The sequence below is a fragment of the Phocoena phocoena genome, chromosome 4 (genome assembly GCF_963924675.1).
Source record: "Phocoena phocoena chromosome 4, mPhoPho1.1, whole genome shotgun sequence".
NCBI lineage: Eukaryota > Metazoa > Chordata > Mammalia > Artiodactyla > Phocoenidae > Phocoena > Phocoena phocoena.
The window spans coordinates 76504486-76532214 of record NC_089222.1 but is presented as its reverse complement, the minus strand read 5'-3'; the positions used below and the strand labels follow the sequence as shown (position 1 = coordinate 76532214).

The 27729-nt window shown below is 46.7% G+C and overlaps 1 protein-coding gene across 6 annotated transcripts in view; it reads left to right on the top strand.

Moving 5' to 3' along the window:
• The window catches only part of KALRN (kalirin RhoGEF kinase), a 640054-nt gene that overhangs the window by 165838 nt on the left and 446487 nt on the right, over positions 1–27729 (top strand). For all 6 annotated transcript variants that reach the window (XM_065877078.1, XM_065877079.1, XM_065877083.1 and 3 more), the window contains exons 2-3: positions 15951–16025; positions 23842–23956. In XM_065877078.1, coding sequence (XP_065733150.1) covers positions 15951–16025; positions 23842–23956 — 190 coding nt within the window. The remainder of the gene's footprint in view (positions 1–15950; positions 16026–23841; positions 23957–27729) is intronic.

The following is a 27729-nucleotide window of genomic DNA, read 5'->3' as shown; positions in this document are numbered from 1 at the left end:
TTAATACATATTCATTGAAGAAATTTAAAAAACTATAGAACAGTATAAAGAAGAAAATAAAATATCTTAATAATCCCCACAACCCAGAAATATATTATATCCATATTTGGGATCATACCAAATTGATATTTCTGAAGGTAAAAAAAAAAAAAACCAGTTGAGCCTCAGCAATTTCATAAGATTCAGCCTAATGTTTGTATAGTACATGTATCGTTAGTATCCTATTTTTTACTTTACATATTGTGAGCATTCTTCCATGAAATTATAAATTACTCAAAAATAAAAATTTTAATGGCTGATTGGTGTTTCATTTAGAGCCATCTCAAGTTTATCTATGTAATCCCCTTCTGTTGGACATTTAGGCTGTTTGCAGTTTGGAACCACAATAAAAAGTGCTGCTTGAAACCCCTTCTCCTCAAATATTTGCCATCATTTTTCCTTAGTTCCTTAGATGGACATCCAGAATGGGAACTGAATTACTAGGTCATTGATTATGTATATTATTATTCATGATTCATATTACCAAATTGCCCTCTGGAAAGGTTGCTGTCATTTTAAGTGCACTGGCAGGGATGTGGGCAGAGAGGGCTAGCCCTGAACTCTTGCCAGCATTGAGGATTGTTGCCTTTTCAAAATCTTTGCAAATTTAAAGAATTTAAAAACGTCTCATTATTTAGTTTGCACTTCCTTGATTACTAATTAGGCTGACTACTTATTGCCATTTCTTCTTTTTTTTGAAATGTATGTTTATATTCTTTACCTGTTTTTCAGATAGGGAGTAGTATTAATCCTTTGTCAGATTTGTTGTAAATATGTTTCCAGATTGTCATTTACATTCTAAATTTTGCTTATACTCTGATGTACAGTTTAAAAATTTCCGTAGACAAAATAATAAATATTTTCCTTTCTTATTTCTTCAGTGTTTTCATGTCTAGCTCTTGCTCATTCAGGGATCAGTTAAATACTCACCCATATTTTTTCTTACAGTGTTTTTTTTTTGTATGCCATTTTTAAGATTGGGTTTTCTACTCTAAAATTTATTTTGGTGTATAGTGTGAAGCTATGAAGATTAACTTGATTTTTCTTTTCCAACTAGTCTATTTTTCCAGTGCCATTTATTGAATAATTCATCTTTTCCCCATTTCTTTAGATTCTTCCCTTATCAGATATTAGGTTCTTAAATATGTCAGATCTATATTAGGTCTGTTAATCAGGCTCCATTCATTTATATGTTAATTCTTGTGTCTGTGCCACCTTTAATAATTGTACTTTAAAATATATATTTTTTAATATCTAGTAGGGCAAACCCAACCCATTATTCAACTTTTTTCCAAAACATGTTTAATTATTTTTATCCATGTATCCCTTCAAATGAAAGTCTAGTTGAAAATCCCTTTGGCACATAATAGGTACTTAGAGATTCATTCAACTGATATAATATTTAGCTTTTTAATCCAAAACCATGTTGATTTTATTTGAATTTTATTTTACTTGAATTTTCTTTAATGTCTTGCCTTCCTGAGATAAACCCTATTTACATATATGGAAAATCTTTAAATGGCATTTAATGAAAACTTAAATTTCTTTCTATAGCTTATTTGGACTTCATTTCTTTTAGTCGTAAGATAACTTTATCTGTGATGAATCGTAGCCCCTTTTATTTTTTATTTTTTTGCGGTATGCAGGCCTCTCACCGTTGTGGCCTCTCCCGTTGCGGAGCACAGGCTCCGGACGCGCAGGCTCAGCGGCCATGGCTCACGGGCCCAGCCGCTCTGCGGCATGTGGGATCTTCTGGGGACCGGGGCACGAACCCATGTCCCCTGCATCGACAGGAGGACTCTCAACCACTGCGCCACCAGGGAAGCCCCGTAGCCACTTTTATTTGCCATTGAATTACATCATAGAGTGAACAGCTGCATAACAGTTATCCCAGACTTTAAATAAGTTTGCAGATAGTGTCATAACCACAACCTAATTATTAAATGTTTTAAGTGCATGAATATTATATAAGGATCCCGTATATGAAAGATTAATATACAAAGAAGGGAATTTGCTCTATCTCAATTATTTCAAGAACAAATAAGAAAAATTGGACAGTGAAAAACATTAGAGAAACATTAACAACATTAGTCATAATCCTGTTTTCCAAAGATAATCGCTGTCTACTGTATGTATATGGTTTTTATACACACACACACACACACACCAGTGTATATACAATGGGGGTAAAGTTGTACATGCTATTTTATAATCTGGCTTTCTCACTTAACAGTATACCATGACATTTCCCATGGCATTAATTATTCTTGTACAGTGTCATGTTTAATGGCTGCATAGAGTGGATAGACCATGGTTAATTTTACCAATCCCCTGTGGTTGAACATTTAGGTTTCGTGTGAGTTTTCAATAGTATGAAGCCATAATGAATGTCATTACTCCCTACTTTAGCATTATTCTAGTCCTTAGCATATAAGCTGTATTCTGAGTACATGTGCATATTCATCCGTGGACAAGGCAGCCTCACGGCTCCCTGGTTGTGGCAAGGTCTCCTCTTCTTCAAGGAGCTGGAAAGGAGCAAAGAGGACCAGGTTTCCCAGCCTCCTAGAGGTGTTTTGCTCATTACTGGAGAAAATTGTAAGTATTGGAGAATTAATGAGAAAAGACTTTCAGAGGGCCTGGAACAGAGAATTTTAGCAGCGTGGAGCCATTTATTCTATGTAGCAAGTGGATTAAGGGTCCGATTCACCGGGGTTTGTATTCGCCACACCTCCAGCCTCCACACCTAGCTCTGTGACCTCTCTAGCCCTTTGTCCACTCTCAATGGCCTGACAGCTCAAGGCCAACCAAAGAAAAGACCCACAGGGCATGGACTCCCCTCAGGCCTCTTGTTTCTCCCTGCAAGCTGCTGGGGCTCCTCATGGGGCTCTGAAGATTCTGACCACAGGTAGATGTTAAGGCTACCTCATCTCAGGTGGTGGCCTTGCTGTCGGGATGCGTTTTCAGTAGGGGTCCTTCTCAGAAATGCCATCTGGACCAGTACACCTTTGTCTGGAACCCAGAGCAGTGGGGAGAGGAGCTGGGGAAGACGGGATGAGGCTGGCCAGCTACAGGCTTCAGCACATAGAGATTAGTATGGGAGGGGTGCCAGGGACCATAGTGCTCTGGACACAGGAGGAGGGGCAAGCACTCAACCAGCAGCTGCTCTCCCGCTGGAGACAGAGGCTTTCTTTTGCATCTGGAGAACCTGGCTATGGGAGCAGGAGTGGTTAGAGTACTCGTCAAACAGCCCAGGTTGGGTAGGGGAGAGAAAGAAACAATGAAAATTCAGAGTAACTGCAAGAGGAATGTGAGCAACATGGCTTACAGGTATGTAGTGGGGAGGTGGAAAGGCTGTTATTAGCTGCCATTTTCTGAATCTACTCCATTCACTTACTCATTCATTTATTTATTCACATAATCCACACTTCTATTGAGCATCTACTGTGTACTAGGCCCCATGCTGGGGCTACCAAGATAAACAGGAAGGAGGGAAGGAGTGTTATGTTGACATAGCATCAGCTGTGTGTCTTGTACCTTCAAATAGATTTTCTCCTTTAATCATCACTACAGGCTGTGAAATAGGTATTTTTACCTCTGATGAGGAAACAGAGAGTTTAAGTAAATTGTCCAAGGTACACAGTTAATAAGTGCTGGAGCTGGGAGTCAGACTTAGTTCTGTCTGAATCCAGAGCCTGTGTTTTGCTCAGGGCTGTGAGCTGCCTCTTGGGATGTTCCTGCCCTGGGAAAGCTCACTGTGTGGTGCAAGATGGCTTGATGAGAGAATAGTGGCCAGGCTTGCTCTGCTGTGGCTGCCTGACTAGGAACACCTGAGAGCCTGCGTCTCATTCTGCCATGATCCAGCTCCAAGGGATCTTGTTAAATAAGTTTGCAGACCCCCTCTGCTGGCTCTAGTCTTGACCATAACCCCTCATGGTCTAGGAGAGATCTTGGGTAAAGTTGTCATCACTCTGCTAGCTGGGGTTAGAGGCCAGAGAAATCTTCAGTTAGGAAGACTCCCAGGAAAGGCACTGCCTAGGTATTTATAAAACTCGTTTCAGGGACTTCCCTGGCAGTCCAGTGGTTAAGACTCCGTGCTTCCATTGCAGGGGGCAATGGTTGCGGAACTAAGATCCCATGTGCTGCACAGCATGGCCAAAAACAAACGAACAAGAAACCAAAAAACTCATTTTGTGTTTAACCTCACTCCTTCTGGCCCTCTGCAACGAGAGAAAACCGCCTCTGAAGCTTATCCTTAGAGCATAGGATCTGGCGCATAGGCTTTACCTCCCACCATCTGCCTCAGATTCCTCTTATCCAAGCTAAGGAATCTAAATCATTTCTCTTCTCTAGTTTCTCTTCCAGCCCAACCACCCTATTGGGTCTCAGCTAAACCATGAGTGTTAGTGGGCCATGAGTGAGGCAGGTGATGGGTGATAGGATTTAGTGGTTAGAACTCAAAGCAGACTGTAGGGTCTCATTTTGACTTTGCTTTAGACCAGTGGTTCTCTACCATTTAGGGAGCTATTGACTCTCTTGAAAATCTCATGAAAACTGGAATTACACAATTTTTTGCGGTACGCGGGCCTCTCAGCGCCGTGGCCTCTCCCGTTGCGGAGCACAGGCTCCGGACGCGCAGGCTCAGCGGCCATGGCTCACGGGCCCAGCCGCTCCGCGGCATGTGGGATCTTCCTGGACCGGGGCACGAACCCGTGTCCCCTGCATCGGCAGGTGGACTCTCAACCGCTGCGCCACCAGGGAAGCCCATCACACACATTTCTGAGGGAAGGCTAGAAAGCCTGTTTCGGTTTACCAGGTGCTCCTGGAATGTGTGGCTTAGTATGTCCTCTGGTGAGCAGAGTTGAAGGTTACGTAGGCAACCCTTTGCAGACAACCCCTCCCCCCGCCCCAGCTCCTTGTTTTCCATATTCTGGAGAATTCTAGCTCCATGAGATATTCACATTACCTTGGTTTCCTATTTGACACTTGACACGGTTTGCTTCTCTCTAAAGAAATATCAGGCATCAGGAGTCTTCCTGATCCTGGTCATTTCCTAGCTTAAGCTGGCTTCTCATTATGCTGGGTCTGTCAGGGAAGCTTTGTTGCTTATCTCTGGCAAACACTAACTCATCTCTCTGTTACTGTGGAGAGGGTCTGGGTTGTAGGGGGAAGCCGTCGTGTCTTAGCTACTCTTCTCTGTTCCCTGAAACCTACCAGAGAAACCTTAGGACTCACTACTGTCCCGTCCAGTCCAGGACCTTGCTGAGGTTCCCATAACCCATTGCCTCTTCTCTAGCTACTGCTCCTTCACTTTTCAGACACTTTCGTAGACCTTGAGTTTTATTAGCCCTTTGGGATTTTCTGAATATTTGTCCCTTGTATGTGTTGGATTGGCCAGAAAGTTCATTCGGTGAGTGAATATGTTGTTCAATAAAGTTCTTTGTGAAAATGAAAAATGTGTCTTTTACTTAAAGACTGAATGAACCTTTTGGCCAACCCAATACTTCTATCATTGTGTTTCTTACCTGATATTAAAATTACATGTTGATGTGTCTGATTCTCCCTCTAAATTAAAAGTCCCTTAAGGTCAGGACCTCTACATTTTTTATCATTATACCCATAGTGACTGGGACTTTACTTGGTACATATAGATGCTCAATTAATATTTATTGAACTGAATTGGGTAGTGTTTAGATACCCAAGGTAATAACTTAAGGACAGATTTAAAAATTCCCTAAAACTCTAGGAATCTTTCCATGGCCAACCCATCTATGTCAGTTTATCCAGAAACCTAAACATAGTATCGGTGGACATAAGGTGTTCATGCTGTCTCATTTCCATGGAAGGTGTATGTGTGTGTGATGTGATGTGCACAGACCTTTCTTTCTTGGTTACAGCAATTATTTGAAAACAATACTAGAACAGGTCTGTTAATTCTTTCCAGTAATCTCTCCATGTCTGTGTCCTTCTTTCATATTTGTTTATCTCTCTCATACATCTTAACATCTCTTTTATCTCTCTTTCGCATTTGGTTCACATATCCTAAGACAGGCTGGACAGCAGTTACTCTGATTAGCAGCTACCCAACTAGCTCAGGACCAAGGACAGCAGCACGCACGTCCTTGAAGTGGGAGAAGGGGCTTTAGTTTGCTAAAGTTTGTTCAATCATATGACCTTTGGGTGTGGCCCTTCTCACCTGTCAGGCTGCACTTGCAATTCTGCAAACCTGGTTATTACTTTGGCCCTAGTTGTTCTATGTCTGTGGTGGACCTGTGTCCAATCTGTCCCTCTGGCATTGCTTCCACTGACGGGCATGGTAGTGAGACCAGGGCAGGAATGGCACAGCTGTGGAATCAGAAAGCTTTGAGGTGGGAACAGGGAGAAACTCTGGGCTGGGGTGAGAGAGACTGCTCCAGGAGCTGCCCATGAGGGTCTCCTGCTCTGAGCTCTGCAGTCAGCCATTGCTGCTTTACTGCGACCCACACCTGAATTTCAGGCCATGGGGGTGGGTGTGGGGAGAGGAAAGAGGCCTTGGGGATGTGCTGGGCCATTTCATGTTTGGATGTCTGCCTGAGTGCCTTCCATAATGACAGAGGCCAAAGCTGGCTTTTTATATCAACAATTTCATCTTTAACTAAAGTCATAATGTCCTGATTAAATCAAAATTAAAATGCTATCGATGTGCACACTGGGGAAGAGTGAGGGTCCCAAGGAGTGAAACTTTTACATGTCTGAACTTCCACAGCAGACACCTTCTGCCTCTGAGTACCTCCGTAACTCTCTCTAAACATATCATGGAAGCAAATACACTGCTGACGTTCAACAGCTGATTTATATTCAGCACTGATTCATCACTGGCGAATGTTCTGTGTTACTTGGAGGACCCATCCAAGAGCAATGCTCAGTGTAAGAAAAAAAGACAATAAATCTACCACCCTCACCACCATCCGTGGGGCATGAGCACTTTAAACAACCTGATCAGTTAGCAAAGACTCTGTTAAAAAAAAAAATTGATGAGCAGGTATAGTCACTTGTGAAGTGGCCATTTTCTTGTGTCCAGAGGACATTGAGTGATGGCAACTTTTCTGGGAAGGGAGGGAGAGTGAGTGAACCTGTGTATTGCAGCTGAAGTCTCAGCTCAAGCCAATATTAAAGCTTGTGAAGAATAAACAAATGGTTTGCTCATTAGCTGGGCTTAGAGAGGTGTTACCCACATGTTTAAAGTGCTAATTATTAGTGATCTTTAATGGAGCTAATTTAGCAGCGGTAAGTGTTACACATTTCTGCTCTTCAGAAGTAGCCCATTAGCCAGGCCTTTATATCTAGTATTGACTTTAGGAAGTTAATATTGAAACGGGCCACAATTAAGTGTTCACGTGAAGCGTGAGAAAGTGAGAAAGGTGGAGGTGGGGTAAAAAAAAAAGGCACAGAGAGGGACCAGGAGAGGAAGAGGCACAGCTGCTATTAATCACCTTTTGTGTGGAAGGCACTGTGGATGAATAAGATTTGGTTCCTGGGCTGCTCGTTAAGCACTAGCCGTGTGCCAGTCCCTACCATCAAGAGCTTAGAGTCTAGAGAGGGATCCAGATGCAGGAGTGGAGATGGCGTGGCAGTGAGGTGCCTGCCATGTGATGCACAGAGAAGGGAAGCCAGGCCCGCCTGGGGTCGGGATGGAGTTAGGGAAAGCACCCTGGAGAAGCGACGCAGCTCACTATGGAGCAGGGCAGAAAGTGCTCATTGTGAGGGGTGACGTTCAGATGCATGTCAGAGTTCAGAGAAGGTAGACATTGTGTCCCCATTGTGTAAAGATGGCTCAATCTGGCCATCATCACACGTCCTTGGCTACTGCCTCACACTGCATAAGGCCTCGTCAGTTTGTTTGGAAAAGCTTGGTACTTAGCAGTTGCTGAAAGAGGAGCCTTTGTGTTTTTTTTCCCTTCTCCCCTTTTGCGCTGAAATCAGGTGAGCTGAGGTTCGTGAATGTCCTTCTCTCAGAAGTCTCATGGCCTGGTGCCGGGCTCGGGGAGAGCCTACCACACCATCCCTGCTCTGTGGCTGCTGCTCAGGGGGTGGGAGGGTGCTGCCAGCTGGTCTGACATTTGCAGGTGTCAGTGGGGTGATAGATCCCCAGCTGGGGAGAGGCAGTGTATCCCCATGCTGTGTGGTGCATCAGTTGCTGACACTAAGCTGCCCAGTCTCTTTCTCGGCCAGATTTATTCCTTCCGCTGAGCCCTGCACACACTTCCTGCCTCAGTGGCAGGAGTTTTAAGGAGAGCGCCAAGGAACATATTTATAGTCCCCGGAGGAGTTGCCTCAGTAGCTCGTTAGCGTGTCTGTAAAGAGGAGACAAGAAAATCACCTCCGCACGCGTGTGTGTGTGTGTGTGTGTGTGTGTGTGTGTGTGTGTGTTTCTCTCTTACCCTTTCCCCTCTCATTCTTGCCACCTCTCTCTCCTCTTGGGTTAATATAGGAGAGGGGGAAGGAGAGAAGCGACGGTGAGGGGAATAAAGATCATTGCCACTTTGCGCCGATAGGTTCCCTCTCAGCCCAGCTGCAGACAGCATCTTCTCCCAAGGGCTTTGCCCATCTAATCCCTACAGAGAAGGGGCCATGTCCTCAAGTCTCTTCCCTTTATGAATAGTTCCACATTGCATCTTCAGGGTCTTCCACAAACTCTCAGCCTGCTTACTGGCCTGGCAGGCTCCCAGGAGGTACCTAGCAGACAAGCATTCCTCCTGCTTCTCTGAGAACCTAGGGAGAAGATATAAAGAGGCTGCGTTCCAGTGCCCCCTGCCCCCCAGTCCACCACCCACCTCAGCAGGGGCTGTGTGTCCCGTTCTCCCTTCAAGATAGAACAGAATGTGACGTGGAGGTTGGAGTCAGCACCTGCTGGGTCCAGCTCTGTTCTGGAACCACAGCCTTCCTTCGGGACCAGCCAGATTCCACCAGCTCTGGCCCTTGCTGCGGCACAGCCCAGCTCTCTGAGCTTCCGCAGGCGCTTGCGGACGCATCGTTGCCAGGGACTTCTCGGGAGCCCACCCACCGCCCCCATGCCCTCCGCTCCATGGCTGCGTAACCCTGCTTTGCTGTTCAGTCTGCTCTCTGTCTCTAGCACACAGCTTGTTTGCCCCTTCCTCTCTGCCTTGGCATATACTGCTTCCCACCAGAGCATTGTTCCATTCAAAACCTAGTTCAAAGATCACCTCTTGGTGGAGCCACCCTGATGAACTGCCTCCAACTCACCACTCCTACTCTCTGTCTTCGTAGGACCTGTGCGTGCTCAGTTTCAGTGCAGTGTTTCTTTATCCTCTTCGGCTTGACAGGCACTGTGCTAGGTGCTGGGGTAGAACACCGAGTAAGACATGGTCCCCACCCTTGGGGTGTCAGGGTCAGTTAGTGGGGAACAGAATGAAAGCGTAGAATTGCCATTCAGGAGTGACAGAGTACAAGGTACAGTCAGGGACAGCTCAACTTGATGGGGAGGTCAGGGAAACTGCCCAGAAGAAGTGATGGATTAGAGGAAGATTTAAGAGGTAGAATCAGCAAAGCCAAGTGACTGAATCAATATTTGCAGTATAGGAGCGGGGGTGGGGTGGAGTCTAGGATATGCCTCCCAGGTTTCTGTTTGGGTAACTCAGTGGTTGAGGGCACCAGTAGTCAGGGTAGAGGGGATGCCGGACAGCCGTGTTGGAGGCAGGATGGGAGGGTCTTTACCAGAATCTCTGACTCTTAAGCTTTGTTGTTTTTCTTTTTAAGGGAACTTTATTATTTATTTATTTTTGGCTTTGTTGGGTCTTCGTTGCTGCGTGGGCTTTCTCTAGTTGCGGCGGCCGGGGGCTACTCTTCTTTGTGGTGCGTGGGCTTCTCATTGCGGTGGCTTCTCTTGCTGTGGAGCACGGGCTGTAGGTGTGTGGGCTTCGGTAGTTGTGGCCCGCGGGCTCTAGAGCACAGGCTCAGTAGTTGTGGCTCACGGGCTTAGTTGCTCCACGGCATGTGGGATCTTCCCAGACTGGGGCTCGAACCCGTGTCTCTGCATTCGCAGGCGGATTCTTAACCACTGTGCCACCAGGGAAGCCCCTGAGTTGTTTTTTTATAGAGTGTCTGGTAGCTTCCTGGTGTCAGGGGAAATGGGCATTAGGCATTTTATTAGGCAGGAAACTCTCAGAGGGCAAAAATTGGGTCTCCCCTCCAAAGGAGCAAATTGCCTGAGATAAGCACTGTGTTCTCCTTAGAGCTCCCTAGGGTGGGGGCACCTCTCCTTCCTCTGTTTCTCATCCAGTGTTGCCCAGTGTTCAGGGCTTTGCACCTATGGGTGGGAGTGCAGGTGTGATGAACAAGCATAAGCCTCCTGGCTGCTCTGTCCTCCAGGGCCATCTCAGAGATGGCATCTTGGCCTGTAAATATGATCAGTGACAGTGTTTATGGTACTGAGAGCAGTTAGAGAAGGCGGAGGGCTCTGAGGGTTGGGGTAGCTAGGAAAATTTGTTGTGAAATTAAAATATTTGATTCATGAGAGAGTGGTTTTAAGCTACCAGAATTCTGAGCAGTTTGGACAAGTGTTATTCATAAATATTCCTACTGCCAAAAAACAAGACATGGTCCAGTCGCAATGCCCTGGAGGGGGATAGCCCTCCTGGATAGCCTTTTTATTCCAGAGCTGGATTTGAGTTCTGGGTCACAGAGTAATGGCTGAATCTCTGGAATCCTGGGCAGAGGGGATCCCGGGTCTTCCCATGGTGGGAGTGGGAGGGGTCATGACCAGCAGCACTAGGTCAGAGTTTAGAGGTTCTGCTTAGACTGGGATAAAGGATGCTTTTGTCTATCTCTGCCTCTGAAGCAACTCTGGAATAGAAAGACATACTTTAGAGTATATCACTTCCCTAAGCATAATGCATATTCATCACCTGGGTTTCTTGTTAAAATACACGCTCTGATCTTGTAGGTCTGGGGAGGGGCCTGGGATTCTGCATTTCTAGCAAGGTGGTAGATGATGCTTGTTACTTTAAGTAGGAAGGATTTAGGACTCACCATTAGGAAGCCTTTCCTTTGGGCTCCCTGGCATTCTGTACACTTGATGTCTTGTCTCTAATAATACCTCATTGTCCTGTCTGCATACCTATCTACCTCTGCCTGGAAGACCCCTGGAGAACAGCGTCTATTTCTTATTTGTCAAAGTATCACCACCTAACATAAGGCCTAGCACATAATAGGTGTTCAATAGAGAATTGATAAAAGAATGACCCTGAGAATAGGAAGCTGTCCAAATAATGCCAAAACCAAGGTTCTGCCTACTGAGCTCTTGGAATTCTCAGCTATAAGCCGAATCTCTTTTGTACAGCAGATCAGTCAGTGTTTCAGTGCCACTGTGATCAAGGCTTCCATGCTGGACACCACAGGGATGGCGTGGAAGGAGGAGGCAGAGACCTGAGCATTGGGAAATTTGCTGTCTCAGTGGCAAAACAGGGTTAGGGCCCATTTGATGCAACATTAGCATACTTATACAATAACCTCTAACTAAGTGCAAATTAAGGGGGTGTGACTGAGAACCAAAAGGAAACAAAGAGCAATCCGTGGGTACCCTGGCAGGTTGCACCTCCAAATGCTCAACACTTACTTGTTTCTTCACTTGTTGAAATCATGATTGCATCCTAAAGGAGGTTAGCATAGACAAGGCACCCAGCTGCCCTGGGAGACGCACTGCCATCCCAGAGCCACAAAACCACAGACAGGGCCTGTGACACAAGGGCTGGTCCTGCTCTTGCCGTGTGGGGCCACGCAGAGGCTGGGAGCCAGAGTGAGGATGATCGGCATCTTCCAGCCGCGGAGCAGTGACTAGGAAAATGTGAAGAGGAACAGGCAGCAGCAATGTGAGCATAACCCATTTGGAGTGAGGAGGAGGTAAGAGTGGGGCTTGGAGAAGACCCATGCTGGAGATCCCGGGGAGACGGCGGTGGTAATTTTTACTTCCCTAATAGATGCAGAGCATTTCAGCTTTGCTAATTAACAGCACAGCAGGCTTGTAAATCTGACAGCAGCAGGACGTGAATGGGGCGGGATTAACACTGAACAGGGGAAGTGTGCCTTTGTCCTTAAGATAAAGCACAGCATTCATGTTGGGCCAGGCCCATGAGGGAGCCCTCTGGTTCTTTCTTTTCCTGCAGTAATCCCAAGGGCACAGGGACCTTTATTTCTTCTCAGCCTTTCTTTACAGGTAGCAAGGGGCCTAGGGTTTAGAGTCTAATAATGCTATCAAATGTACCTTGTATCAGAGAGAGTAATTGCAGTTCATCATGTCTTCCTCCTTCAAGGTGTGTATGCCCCTGGAAGTTCTCCCGTCACTAGTCTCTCATTTTGGTAACTTGGGCTGTCCGCAAAATGGGGTGACGTGCCCTGAACATTCCAATCCCTAAACTGGCTCCTGGGAAAGAATGGGCTGGGAGGCCAGGGAAGAGTTGTTCTATCTTCCAAAATTGCGGTGAATCTTGCCAGGGAATTGGTTCCCAATATTTTCTTTCAAAGCATATTGATCTGATAACCTGAAGATCTTAAAGGCCAATAAATAGGAAGAAAGGGTTTAAAAAGTCTCAGAATACTAGAGCTGAGTGGTACTCTGGAGATCATCTGCTCAGATCACCAGCACTTGGTGTGACAGATGAGGCCACTGACCTTGTGCAAGTCACTTTAGGAAGGGTTAACATTTCATTCATGTATTTATTCTTGCATCAAATATTTATTGAATATTTACTATGAGTCTGCCCAGACATGTATGTACCTAGGAGTGAAAACATGTTGCTGTTTCATTGGTCCTGTTTGAGTTAGCTTTCAGTGAAGTTCCCCTCTCTTATAGATTCTGACAGCTGGTTTCACAAGGATGGTGGGGGAATTTACACATAGAATCTTTAGCCAGTGCAAATAGGTTTTCTATGCAAGGTCACCAACTTCTGAGCTTCTGGGCTAATTAGTTTAGCTCTACTTGGCTTTACATAATAATACATTATTGAAAAGTTATTTGTAATTCAATTTATTGGCAAATGAGAAACTAATTCAAACCACTAAGGCAAGTTTTATTTGAAGAAACCCTGGAGCAAATCCTTTTATAATGTGAAAAATCTTGTTGTTGCTGTTGGAAATGATTATCCCCTAGTTAAGGATTTTGTAAATCTGGACACTTTAGGTTTTCTTATGGTGGGCACACAACCTGGGAGATAGCTCAGCTGTGGTCTGAACGGGATGAGGGAAGACTCTGGCCTGAGAAGAGGAAGCCCCGCTGGGAATCTTAGACCAGCCCAACCCAAGATAGAGACATTTACAATTGCAAGCTGCCTGGACAAGCTGCTCCCCTTTTCTCAGGTCTTGGAGTCTGGAGGGGAGAGCAGAGAGGTGGGGCATGACGAGTGGGGTATGCAGGATGAAGTTCCCAATTCCCTCTCTCTCTCTCCACAGGTGGGAGTGGGGAGAGGGCAGGATGGGGAACCTTTTGCTTCTTTTAGAGCAAATTTCAAACTCTTCCTTAATATCTGGGGACTGTGTGGAATTAGAGCCGTCTTGTATACTTTAATGTGGTAGGGGAAGAGAGGAAGAACGGTGGAAAAAAACAGGACAGGAGTTTAGGAGAGAAGAGGTTTATGCGGATTCTTATTATACAGTAAAATCTCATTACTTTCCGTCTTGCTATTTTCAAACTTGTAAATAATCTAGACGAAGACAGGACTGAAGTTTAATTTTTCTTATTAAAATTTTTTTCTCTAGAAATGAATAATGTACGTAGTGACGTAAAGGAGAGTGTATTAAAACTGATGTATAGAAAGACATAGTCCACATATGAAAATTAACTATTTTCATGCAGAAGTATCATTCTACTCGAGCAATTCATGTATTAAAGATGATCCTGGGCTTCCCTGGTGGCGCAGTGGTTGAGAGTCCACCTGCCGATGCAGGGGACACGGGTTCGTGCCCCGGTCCGGGAAGATCCCACATGTCATGGTGCAGCTGGGCCCGTAAGCCATGGCCGCTGAGCCTGCACGTCCGGAGCCTGTGCTCCGCAACGGGAGAGGCCACAACAGTGAGAGGCCCGCGTACCGCCAAAAAAAAAAAAAAAAAAAAAAAAAGATGATCCTTATCTAGTTGGTAAGGCCTGACAGGACTCTTCCTTGCTCCGGAAGCTGAAACTTCTTATTGCATCATGGAGAAAATTTACCTATGTATCGGTTTGTAATTTCTACAGTAATTTATATGGATCCTAGTGAGGTTTAATTGCTTTCCTGTGTTGGAAGATAAAGTCAGAGCATAAAGATCTGTAGAAACTAAGAAAGTCCAAGACCATGCTTATAGTTAGAACTTCCTTTTTTAGGGTGTTATTGTTTTTCCTCTATTGCCCACGGTCTTCTCAAAGTGAGCCTTGCAGCTGGTTAATTCAGCATCAGCTACTCTGGGCCAGCTTGTAAAGAGAAGCAACTGATGAAAAAAAGCCTCACTGTCTTCATTTAGTGAAAAATGAAAAAGAAGAAATAGGTGAAAGGGTCAGAGGCCCTTTGGAAATACGTTTTGGGTTAGGGTGTGACCTCTGACCATGGAAACTGGCATTCTGGGGATACGTCTCTTCTTCTCTTTGGCTGGGTGTGCAACTGTCTCATTTCTCTTCCCTGGGCCAGTGATCTTAGTTCCAGGTTGTTGCCAGAATTCCTAACAATTTTGGATGCTTGAAATAGTCTATTTTTAGGGATTGAGACACCCTGAGTGGGACCATCCTGTCCAGTACATTTCTCCCCTCTGTCAGTTGTCAGGTTGGGACCACAAGAGAGTAAGCCAAGTGGAGAAAGGCACTAGAAGGGGTGTCTGTGGTCCCTGGTTCTCTCTCACTGAGCTGACACAGGGCCGCCACTCTTCTGGGGTCCCTCTGAGCCATGTCCCTAGAGGTGGTACACAGCAGAGATTCCATCACAGCCTGCAGGGCTCTGAATGTGGGCTGGCTCTCCCTGAGAGTCCTTGTGGGGTACTCAGGATAAATGATAGGGGCGCAGTGGGCTGGCCTGGAGCTTTTGTGAGCATGTGTAAGCTGAGTCCTCCCTTCCCACGCATCGCACACGGGGCTGGGTTGTCCTTTGCCTCCAGAGGCTGCTGTTCCTCTGGGCACATTGTTATTTTGCATTCTGTGTGAGCCCCAGGCCTCTGCCCCCAACCCTCTAACAGGAGCTCAACTGGACTCCTGAAAGGACTTTCCAACTGAGAAGCGAGATTTAGGCAGAGAAAGAGTTGCTGAAGAAGGGAGGGTGTTTCCTTCCCATGGGATTGACACTGCTCACCAGCTGTCCATTGTGGACTGAGGACGGTGACACTGAAAAGGCGGGAGGAGAGGTGGGGAGGGGTTTTGCACTCAACTTTGCTTGTCACTTGGGGATTTTCACTTTTCCCATCTGTAAAATGAAGACTCACGGTTGCTGTGCCACATAGAGGAAAGGCAAAAAGAATTATTTAGGGCATTGTGGTCCATCTTGGTGTTAATTAACCTGTTCAGCAGATATTTACTGAGTGTCTACTGTGTATCAGCCACTGTGCTAGCACTAGAAGTGAAAAAACGATTTCTAAAAATCCCCCATCTTCATGTTCACAGCAACAGGGCTGTAGTTGTTGGCTCCAGGGCTTGGAGCTTTGTGTGTGTTTCGGGGGGTAACTTGGACTGGTGTCTCCTTGAAAAGAACCTGGAGGGCCATATCCTCGGTCACCCCTATGGCCTGGCATCACGTGGAAGTGTCCTTTCTGTTGTGGAGCCTCTCCTGCTCTTGGGCTGGGCTGTGGGGCCTGAGCAAGGCATTACTTTCTGGCTCATGATGGGGTTGGGAAACTAAGGGTGGAACTGAGGGATTCAGCCATTTGGCCTCTTTCACCCTTATTCTTTCTGTTTTGTTCTCTGACAGGGTCTTTTCGGAATGATGGTTTGAAAGCTTCTGATGTCCTTCCCATCCTAAAGGAAAAAGTGGCCTTCGTGTCTGGTGAGTGTCTATGGAAGCTTCGTTTATAGTGGACCTAGAGAAGGTGTGTGTGTGTGTGTGTGCGCGCGCGCGCACATGCACGTGTGCGCAGGCACTCGCTTCTTTGTGTGCTAGTGAGAGAGAAGTGGTGGTGGAAGCGATGCTCAGAGCAGCTGCTTCCTCTCTCCAGAGGCAGGCAGAAAGGGAAGGGAGCCCTCTGGTCCCCGCTGGGTGTCCTGGAGGATGTTCACAACAGAAGGTGAGTGCCCTCCCCGCATCTTGCACCCACACACACCCACCTCACCCCGCCCCACCCTCCCAGGCTCTCCAGGGCCACAGGAGCTGCTGAGGCCCCTCTGAGAGATGCTCCAGCTGGAGGGGTCTGTCCGCTGCACACATCCCCAGAGGTTTTATTTGGGTTTATCTCTGAGTGGGTGGAGAGGAGATTTACATTTTTTCTTGCTCCTCCTTCTCTCTCCTTCCAGCAAAGGGAGCTCAAGTGAGTTATTTGTGTCTATTTATTTATTTTTCTGAATAGTACCCATTTCTTACTTCTCTCTCCAACCCATCTTATGCACCTGGTCCCTTTAATGTCTAATTCAGGGGTTATCAAACTGTAGCCTGTGTTTTGCTGCAGGCCAGCCACCTGTTTTTGTAAATAAAGTTTTACTGGAACATAGCCATGTGCATTCACTTAGTAGTGTATTAATTAGATTCCTATTGCTGCTGTAACAAGTTGCCACAAAGCTTGGTGGCTTACAGCAACAGAAATGTATTCTCTCACAGTTACAGAGGCCAGAAGTCCAGAATCAGTTTATTGGGCTGAAGTCAAAGTTTCAGCAGGCTGTACTCCTTCAGGAGGCTCTAGGGGACAATTTGTTTCTTGCCCCTTCCAGCTTCTGGGGCCTGCCAGCAGCCCTTGGTTTGTGGCCACATCACTCCCGTCTCTGCCTCCATGGTGGTATTGCCTTCTGCTCTTCTGTCTGTGTCAAATCTCCCAATGCCTCACAGTAAGGATACTTGTGACTGCACTTAGGGCCCACTCAGATATTCCAGGATAATCTTCCCATCTTAGGAGCCCTATCTGCAAAAGCTCTTTTTCCAAATAAGGTGACATTTACAGGTTCTAGGGATTAGGACTTGATATGTTTGGGGGTCATTATTCAGTTTTTTTTACAAGTATTGTCAATGGCTGCTTTGTTACTGTAACAGCAGAGTTGAGTAGTAGTAGTTCTAGCAGAGACCAGATGGCCACAAGTCTAAAATGTTTACCATGTGGCCCTTTAAGAAAAAGTTTGGTGACCGCTAATGTAATTGAAGCCAAACTATAAGGTGCACCAACATCACTCTGGGTGCCAGTTCTAGGGCATTAATATAGGCCTCCTGGATTAGAATCTCTGGCAGGGGCTGGGGGAATGGCAGTGTGAGAATAGCGAAGGATCATATTTTAAGAAATACACCCAGGTGCTTAATACACATTCGTGGATTGAGCCTTTGTTTCTGGATGATTCTGGTCATCTACAAGGAGTGGCGATTCAATCACAGTGAAAGAGCCAGCACAGCCCCACAGTGCAGGGGTTCACCCTTGCTGGTGGGTGATAGCCAAAATGGAGAGAAGGGAGAGAGAGGAAGGGGGTTTGAGGAAGGAAAAACCAAGTAGCAGGTGTCTCCCACCTGACCAGAGGGAAGAGGCGAGAGAGCAGAGTATGTGATGGGAGTATGTAAGCCTTTGAAAGGTACAAAGTGCATTCCATATTATTATTATTAGTGGTAATAATAATATAGTGTTTTGCTATTGTTTTTGCTGTTAGAGAGAGTGGCTGGGAAGCTGCCTTTCCTTTCCCCATTTAGTGTTAGTTGCTGGCATATCTTGTTAGGTGGTGAACCCCTGTCACTGAAGATGCTGAAGCTCAGGCTGGTCCCTTGGCAGGATCACGTGGCAGCGACTTCAGTATGGGGAGAGGTGGAAGCCAGCCTCCAAAGCCTTGGATCTGAGTGCTTGCTGAGCATGTGGGAAGACCTTGTGTAGAAGTCCTGGGGCTGCTGGGCAGCACCAGGCCTCTGACTTCTGCTGTTGCCCATCATCTGGGTTCCCAGGACATGGCCCACAGCTCTATAGGGAGCCGGAGCAGATCTTTTCCTTTTATTCTTTAATGCCTTGAGCCTATTTAACCTATTTAACCCAGTGTCCTCCCTCTCCCTGGGTGTCCTGCTAATTCTCCCATTCTCTATGCCTGATGCTTCCTCTATCTGCAGTGGATTCCCCGCACCTTCTGCCAGTTTGAGCCTTTCCTCTCTGTCCCAAGTCAGTTCCCACTTTGCCTCCTCCAGGAAGCCTTCCTGGCTTTTTTTTTTTTTTTACATCTTTATTGGAGTATAATTGCTTTACAATGGTGTGTTAGTTTCTGCTGTATAACAAAGTGAATCAGCTATACATATACATATGTTCCCATATCTCTTCCCTCTTGCGGCTCCCTCCCTCCCACCCTCCCTATCCCACCCCTCTAGGTGGTCACAAAGCACCGAGCTGATCTCCCTGTGCCATGCGGCTGCTTCCCACTAGCTATCTATTTTACATTTGGTAGTATATATATGTCCATGCCACTCTCTCACTTCGTCCCAGCTTACCCTTCCCCCTCCCCGTGTCCTCAAGTCCATTCTCTACGTCTGCATCTTTATTCCTGTTCTGACTTACTTCACTTGTATGACAGATTCTAGGTCCATCCACCTCACTACAAATAACTCAATTTCAGCCTTCCTGGCTTTAATGCATACCCTCTGAGCACCATTCTGTTCCACATCAGCTCAGGGCATATGAGTGCAGACAGGGTACATTCTGACACGGGGACCCTTGCTTGACTGTTCGTGGTTTATTTTTTCCCATGTGAATTCCGTCAGAGCCCTGGGGCGGGGCCCAGCCAGCCCTAGAAAAGAGCTTCCCAAGTGTAGGGAGTTGTTCTAATGGAGTACAGAGCAACAATGTGCCAGGAAGGCAGTTAGTTAGGCATGAGGCCAGTAGCTGCTTCCCAGAGTAGGACCAAAGGGGCCGGGGATTGCAGCTCACGCCCATGTGTCGATGTGGGCCAGGCAGTTTTTTTTTTTTTTTTTTTTAATTGAAGTAGAGTTGATTTACAATGTCATGTTAATTTCTGCTGTACAGCAAAGTGACTCAGTTATATATATTCTTTTTCATATTCTTTTCCATTGTGGTTTATCACAGGATACTGAATATAGTTCCCTGTGCTGTACAGTAGGACCTTGTTGTTTATCCATCCTATATATAATAGTTTACACCTGCTAATCCCAAACTCCCAGTCCATCCCTCCCTTACCCCCCTCCCCCTTGGCAACCACAAGTCTGTCCTCTGTGTGGGGTAAGTCTTATTCATCTGCACGTGGTGCCAGGAGCTCTGGGGCTTAGGGAGCGTTGTCCTTCTGTGCCTGGGAAGGACGCTGAGGGTACCGGGGGGATGACTGGCTGCATCTAAAAAAAAAAACCCAAAACAAAAAACCAACCAAAAAAGGCCCTTGTATCCTAAGCTTTTAGAAGACAGAGCACAAAAATAAAACAAAATAAAGAAACCCAGAAATAATGCAGTGTAGCGGTTACATGTCTTTCTGAGCAGAAGCACCGCAGGAAGTGCTGAGCAGAGAAACGAAGTGCTGGTTGAGCTCCCTCCCCTGCTGGTGCCCAGCATGGCCAGAGGAAGGGGAAGTTGCGCTGCCATGGGAACGTGCATTTGGAATAATCCAGGGCAGCCCGCCACTGCGTGGGTGTGTGCACGTGTGTGAGACGGGATCTGTGGCTGTGCTCGGGGGCCCCTGTCCTTTCAGCCCTGCCCCATCCTGCTCCGTATTCTCAGCCGTGGGCTCTCCCTTTGCTCTCTCTCTGGCTTCCTTCGTGTGCTTCCGCCTCCCACTTGCAACGCCCACTGTCCCTTTTATCCAGCCTTCTCCTGTAGGCCCCTTTCACCCCTGCTCTCTGTGTGCGCCCACACCCTCCTTTTGGCCCCCTCCTGATGTCCCTCTCCGCCGCCTTCTCTCCCATCAACATCAAGCCCATGTTCCCAGAGGAACTCCACACTGCTGTGGTGCAATTTTATACTCTGGACCCGTGTCTCAAAGCGTGTTCCATAGAACAACAGGCGCATGAGACGATCCTCAAAAATGAAAAAGGGTCTACTCTCAAATAAGTTTGGGAAATGCTGCCCCAAATTATAGTCCCCCCCTTGGAGATTTGCCATGTCCTTCAAGCACATGAAAGTGTTTCCCAAGCTACAAATAATGCATTCCCTTAAAAAAACATCATGTGTGTCCGTTAGCATCTTGCAGAACTGTAGTTACATGAACCAAACTTCTGGTATGATTTCTTAGATGTATTTTCTTGTCCTCCCCCCAAAGTACCCTAACCTACTTACCCTAGTGGGGGCCTGCCTCCCCCTGAGAAACGTGAGTGCCATCCTCCCTCACGTCAGTCAGGTTCACCTTAACCTCCCCTCTTTCAGCCTTGCCTCCTCCCCAGCCCCGTCCTGCCTGGCCTTTGTGGGAGGCCACCAGTGCCGGTTCTTGCCCATCTAACCACCCCGTCCCTCTTTATTCTCTACATTCCCATCTTATAGCTCCCAGCATCAAAGCCTCGACTGAGGAGGCAGACAGCAGGTGTTGGTTGAGCAGCGGGATGGCACTGCTGAAGATCCTGCCACCATCTCTGTTGCCTTTTCAAAACTTGGCTCTTTTGTCTCCCACCATCTGGGGTCCACTTCCACAATGCACACTGGCTTTAGCGAAGGGTTCTCATTCTTTATCTCTGCTTATTGCCCTCTGGGAGTTCAGCACTCATGTCAGTTATCAGTCAAATCCTACAGCTTCATGGCTCCTCAGTCTCCTTGGCACCAAAATCTCCTACCTCCCTACCGTGGCCACACACAGACACACACCGTCTGTCTGTGGCCTTAGCCTCTCACCTTGCACCATTGCTGGTGTTCCCCTATCAGTCGGGGGAATATGGATATCAGATAAAACATATGCTGTTCCCTCTCCTCTGGGCACTCATGAACCAGTAGGCCATTTCCTACCCTCACTGAGCCCTCCCCACTTAGCCCACGCATTAGTTGTATTCTGTTTTCGCTCAAGTTAGAGCCTAGCATGGACACCACGGCCAGACCTTTCAACAGAGCTCTCACTATGCCCTGGTACCCTGCCACCTACTCTTAAACCCACATGATACCCAGTCCTGCTGTCCATTCTCTAGGGACACTCTCCAATGGTGGTCCATCCTCCTTTCTCCAAGCACCTCAAGCCCACCCTGACCCTCAACACTCTATCTCACCTACAGAAACAGTGTCCCCCAGGAACCGCTGAGCTCTCCCTCTCCATAACTTATCTTTGTTTCCTCCTCCCTCTTTGAGTTCTATCAGTCTGCCAAAGAGAAAGGGGCAGAACCCCTCCCCTTGTACCTACTCTGGATCCTTGGTCCATCCGTTGTCCCCACTCTTTCCAGTGTGATGATTCTCTTCCTTTATGCCTGTTCCTCCTCTTCTTCCTACAGTCTTGCAAGTTCATCTCCTTTCTGAAAAATACCTGGCTCGATCATGCAGCCCTCTCTGGACTCCTTATCCATTCTTCCTGGAGGGAAGGAATTCCACTTCCCCAGGTCTTCTCCCCCCACCCCCCCCCTCCCCTGCCATCTGGAACCTTCTGCAGCCAACATTATGAAACCCTTGTCTCCCAGGGCATAACTTGCTCCGCTCAGGAGGGACAGTGCCAGCAGCCCTCCAAGCCTCTTAGGTAGCCTTTGCCATCAGACCAGCCTCGGTTCCCCATGTTCCCTTAGGTCTACTCTTAAACCATCCACAGAAGGTCAGTGAGAAGGACAACAGCTGCAGGTAAAACCACCCAAGAGGTACAGATGAACCTATTTGCAGGGCAGGAATACAGACGCAGACGTAGAGAATGGACGTGTGGACACAGTGGGGGAAGGGGAAGGGGGGATGAACTGGGAGATTGGGATTGACATGTATACATTACCATGTGTAAAATAGCTAGCTAGTGGGAACCTGCTGTATAGCACAGGGAGCTCAGCTCGTTCTCTGTGATGACCTAGATGTGGGGGAAGCGGGGGAGGGAGGTCCAAGAGGGAGGGGATGTATGTATACACATAGCTGATTCACAACATTGTAAAGCAATTATACTCCAAATTTTAAAAAGACAAAAAACACCCAAGAGTGAAAATCCTTCGGGTGAGCTCAAGGCTGGAAGGGAAGGTGGAGAGTGAGGGAGAACCTCCCAGCTTTGAGGGAACTTGATTCCTTCACTTCCTTTCTCTCCTGTGGAAGGCAGTTAGGAGATGGGGATCACTTACAAGGCAGATGAGATGAGGTTGGTTATCCGTACATGGAGCCAGAGCCTGTGGTTTGGAAGGTTTGGAGTTGGGGGCCAGGGCCAAACTCTGTGGTATATCTACACAAATCTGCCCTGGTGGGGGGCTGCAGGGAAGGGATGGTGGTGCTGAAATATATTTTTCTTCAGAGTCAGATCTCTCAGTGGCCCTGCTCTTGTTTGACCCTTTTCTCCTTGCAGCTTCCTTATTTCCTCCTCAGGAGTATCCTGGAATGGACTGGATTTTATTTGTCAAGACTCCCCTCTGTCTTGTGGTTTCTGGACCCCACAATCAGAGGGAAGCATTATTCATGAACTCATACTGGGTGGGTCCCTGGGAGGCTCTGCTTTTCCTTGGAAAAGATCCTTCTTCAGGGCGCTGAGCTTTAAGCCTCTTTTCCAGCATTGGTGGTGGCCATGCCAGCCCTTACTCCCTCTTGTTCTAGATCCCTTTGTGGCCCCTGCTCTGGGGGATGTTGCGTGGCAGCCTGAGATGTGTGCGGGATGGGGCGTCTGTGATCATGACCCAGAGTTTTCTTTGTGAAATAGACAGTGCCTGTAAGGACGTAGTTACTACACCTTAGCTTCGTCCTCATCTAACCTTCCTGAGAAACTTGGTCCTGCTTCCCAATCATAGCATCCATTAACAAAGAAATTTTTAAATCATAGAATAAATAGTGAGTAGAAAGTTTGGAAAATAGAGGAAGGAAAAAGCAACCATGTAAAATCCCAGCCTTCTGATAGCAAACAATGATCATCATCTCAGTTACTCCCTCCAGCTTTTTTAAAAACCTGATATTTAGAAAACACTTGTAATCCTAGTGTGTACCTATGCATTTGCAGCGATTAAGACCTTGAGCATCCTATTCCCAGTAAAGATTCATGTGCTCCTCCAGCAGGAGTGACAGGTGGCACCTCAGGCAGGCAGGCAGGGGTGGATCCTTGGTTGTGTAGAACACACTTAGGTCTTCTCTATGAATCTAAAAACCTCCCAGCAATGATGTCCCTGCTGGATGCTTTAAGGGCTTCTCACCATGGTATTCAGTTAATCTTGAGCACTCCCTGCTCATAGAGGTCTGCAAAGAGAAGTGAACTGGAGGTTGAATTTGCAAAGACCATAGCACTTTTAATGGCTTGTTTTCTCAGTACGAGCAGTTATCACTTCCTTCATTATCGTCTCACATTCGTGAAGAGTACTTGTCAAAGTGCTTCCTCATGTGCCATCTTATCAGGTCTTGCAGCAACCCTGTAATATAGTCATCATTGTTTTCATCTGCATTTTGCAGATGAGCCACCAGAAAAGTCAAAAGAGTTGCCCAGGGTCACGCATGTTCCCCACGCCCAAACCCCATGCCCTTGCCCTAAGCAGTGACTGGATTTCTCTGGGCACCATCTTTCTGCCTGTTTCCAGCTCAGTTTCTAGCTGGTTTTCTTAAACTCCCTTCTCTTCGTCCCTGCAGGGGGCCGTGATAAGCGAGGTGGACCAATCCTGACCTTCCCTGCTCGCAGCAATCATGACAGAATAAGACAGGAAGACCTGAGGAAACTCGTGACCTATCTGGCCAGCGTGCCAAGGTAAGGTGAATGTCCTGCAGGGGAGGGAGGGGGAGGCTGGACTGATGTAAGTGAGTTAGAATGAGCCTCCATCCCTGCCAGGGGCCTGGCTGTTTCTGCCCTTGGAATGGATTCTAATTATTTCTGGAACATCATCACCCATTGTTCACCTCATTCCCATCATTCCCATTGTTACCGCTGGGATTCATATGGATGGAGTGGGAGCTGGATGTGGGAACCGTGGGCAGAGGTGAAGGTCCTAGGCTAGGAGGACCGGGACAGGCCCTGGAAGAGGTGACAGTGTGGCCTTGGGAGCAGGGACGGGAAACTGTTCTTTACCTTGGGGAAATGGGAATTCCAGCTGATTCCACTCTGGCTATGTAATGGATTTTTTCCTAAAACCTCTGGCTTATGAATATGTTTGTGGCTTTTAGAGTTTGGGGCAAATAACTCCACTTATATCATTCAAGAGGCACCCTTAAACTCAATCTAAGTCATGCATTTTCAATGGGGGTAATATTGCCTCCAAGCGGGATGAGAATTTGTTCTTGGGGATGGCAAAAAAAAAACAAACTTACTCTTTTATGTATTAAGCACAGCTATACACATAGTACATAAACAGATATATACAATATATTCATAGTATTAAAATCTCATTGGGTGGGTGATTAAGGAAAAAAGTATAAAATGTCTCTTTTGGGGCACGGGATGATTTTTAAAAAAGGTTGAGAAACACTGATTTCTGAGTGTTTCTAGGTGGTGCTGGCTTCAGAGGGTAGTGAGGGAGACGTGCCAGGGACATGATGTATATCTTTTAAGAAGGGGTAGGAGAGGCCTTTGCATAGTCAGAGAATCATAGAATGTGAGAGCCGGAAGAGCCCCGAGAAGTAATCCAGGCAAATACTTGTCTTGTTCTGCTTGGGAAACAGGGTCCATATGGGATTAGAGTTGCTTACGGGGGTGGGGCAGTGGCAGAGCTTGGTCAGAACCCTCCTGACTCCTGCCCCAGTGCTCTCCTCATCCTTGCTCGTGGCCAGTGAGAACTCTGTTCTCTGACTCTTAGTGGGGTTGGAGCCTGTCAAGTGTTCGTTGTGGTAAATAAGAAGTGATGACTGGGGCCTTTAGAACCTTCATCTTGTCTCTGTGCATTTTATAGGGGAATTAGTCAGTCACAGAGAGGATGTCTGCCTTTGCGGGGAGACCTTGGCTAATTGTTGAACGTGCTGATTAAGTTCTTAAAGCAGGTGTCAAGCGAGGCCAGCACTTCATTTGAAAGAGCTGTGGCGGTGGCGGGGGGGGGGGCGGGGGGCACATGTACAGAGGTTGGTGGATGGTGACGGGCAGGAGCCATCATCGAATGCTTGGAAGAATGTGGAACAGAATGGGGAGCCCTGAAGAGCTCTGAGCAGAAGGCTGTGAACAAATAGATGTCAGATGGTGTCATTCTTTTCTTCATGCTATCCAGAGGGAACCTGAAAAAAGATGAAAGGTCTTAAGCTCCAATGAAAGGGACTTAGGTTATATCCGAAGAAGAACTTCTAAACTTTGAGTGCATGAGACTTGGATGAAGAATAGAAGAGTTTTTCCCCGGAGGTCTTTATACAGAAGAAATATTCCCATCTGTCTTGGAGGCAAGGAGATGGATTAAATAACCCATGATTGATGAGGGTAATTTAGCAATTTAGCCATCTAGGGGCTAAGCATTTTTAAAAGCATCTTTCCTGAGTATACTACTAACAGGAATAAAACTAGGCGTTTTCTGAAGCGATGTATAGGAAAAGTTTTTTTGGGGACCCATGACAGACTCTTAGTTCTTTCAGAGACAGAAGAAATTTGGGATCCTGAAGGCTTTGTTTTTCTTTCTGGTAGGTTTATCACATCCCTGCAGCTAATGCACAGTCATCTTTTCTTTAGAATAGAAGGTGAAAGAATTGGAAGACCATTTTCTTAATTCTGACTTGTTAAACAAAGATGGGACAAAACAGATTGGAAGCAATTAAGAAGGAAAAGGTTTCTGCTGGGTGAAGGGGAACAAAATCCAATAGGGGCTGGGAGGAAGGTCATGAAAAAGGAGAAACAATATGTTGTCATTGGAGGAACATACTAGATGCAGGCTCTCTGCTTCCCAGTGGGTGGTCACAAGCATTGCCTCCCAGGCTTCTGAGAACAGAAAAGGTTCTTCACAGGTTCTGGCAGGTGGGAGGCAAGAATCCTGTTGCTACTTTCAGTGGGAAGAATTGTTCAGGGATGCCTGCTGCCTCCCTCCCAAGGGGCCTATGTTCACCAGGAGTGTGTGTACCTGGCAGGCTAAAGAGTTTCCCAACTAGTCAGGCCCACCCATCACTTTCTAATTCTGTCGGCCACAAGTTCATACATGAAGACTGTTTGAAACAAAACCTGGGACAGAGCTGTTCCAAAGACAGTGAGGTCTGGGGAGGAAAACTGAAGGACTTAGCGCATCAGGTAGTGTTTGCCACTCTTCTGCTTAGCCATGGCTTTGGGAAAGAAAGGATGCTGTGAAAATGAATAGCTAGACTAGGAAGGCGACAGCGATGAGAAGACATGGCCTATTCTGGGTCATGGGCAAGGAAGCTAGAAAGATAGCCTCCTGTGGAGTGGAGTGTGCTCTTCAGACTGGTGCAATCATCTGTGGGTGACACTTGACATTCATTTATTCAAGCATTTATTTATTTAGCAAATATTTAGAGCCTCAATAAGCCAGGCCGATTTAGGATTCATGGTGAGCAGGAACAGACATTTTGAGAAAGTTAGGGAAAACCTGGGTATTTCCCTACCCAGTGCTGAGCCAGTGACCATAACGGACAGCACAGTATATAATTGTGCTGGTAGCCTAGGGGATGAAGCAGCCCGCAGAAGACAAGCAAATAGGACCAGTAAGTGATGAAGGAGGATCCCAGAATCTAAGGAACCCATCAGCTTGATGGCCATTTTGGGCACCATTCTAGAATAGGTGATTAAGCAGATGGTTGTGATAATTTATGAATTATCACAGTGTACCCTTTATGAATATGAAGGGTATGTTTATCTTTCTGGTAGGTTTATCACATCCATGCAGCTAATACACACTCATCTTTCCTTTAGAATAGAAAGTGAAAGATTAGAAGAACACTTTCATTAATTCTGACTTGTTAAGCAAAAATGGGACCAAGCAGATTGGAAGCAATTAGAAAGGCAAAGGTTTCTGCTGAGTGAAGGGGAGCAAAACCCAAGAGGGGCTGGGAGGAAGGATGGTTGTGTGAAATGAATGGGAAGAAATAGTCCCGCTCTCCTGTGTGAAGGCCAGGTCATGTCTGGACTACTGCGTTCAGTTCTGCAGCATTGAACTCTGCCAACCCCCTTTAGGAGCTATGTGGACCAGTTAGAGCAGGGGTTCGCAACCACTACTGGCCCGTGGCCTGTTAGGAACCGGGCCACACAGCAGGAGGTGAGCAGCGGGTGAGCGAGTGAAGCTCCATCTGTATTTACGGCCGCTCCCCATTGCTCGCATTACCGCCTGAGCGCCACCTCCTGTTAGCATTGTGGTGAGTTGTGTAATTGTTTCCTTCATTATATATTACAGTGTAATAATAATAGAAATAAAGTGCACAATAAATGTACTTGAATCATCCCGAAACCATCCCCCACCCCCTTCCATGGAAAAATTGTCTTGCATGAAACCGGTCCCTGGTGCCAAAAAGGTTGGGGACCGCTGAGTTAGAGTGTTGTCAGGAGAGCAGCACACCGAGGGATCCACAAACTGTGTCTCTTCAGTTGAAGGACTGAAGGATGTTTTC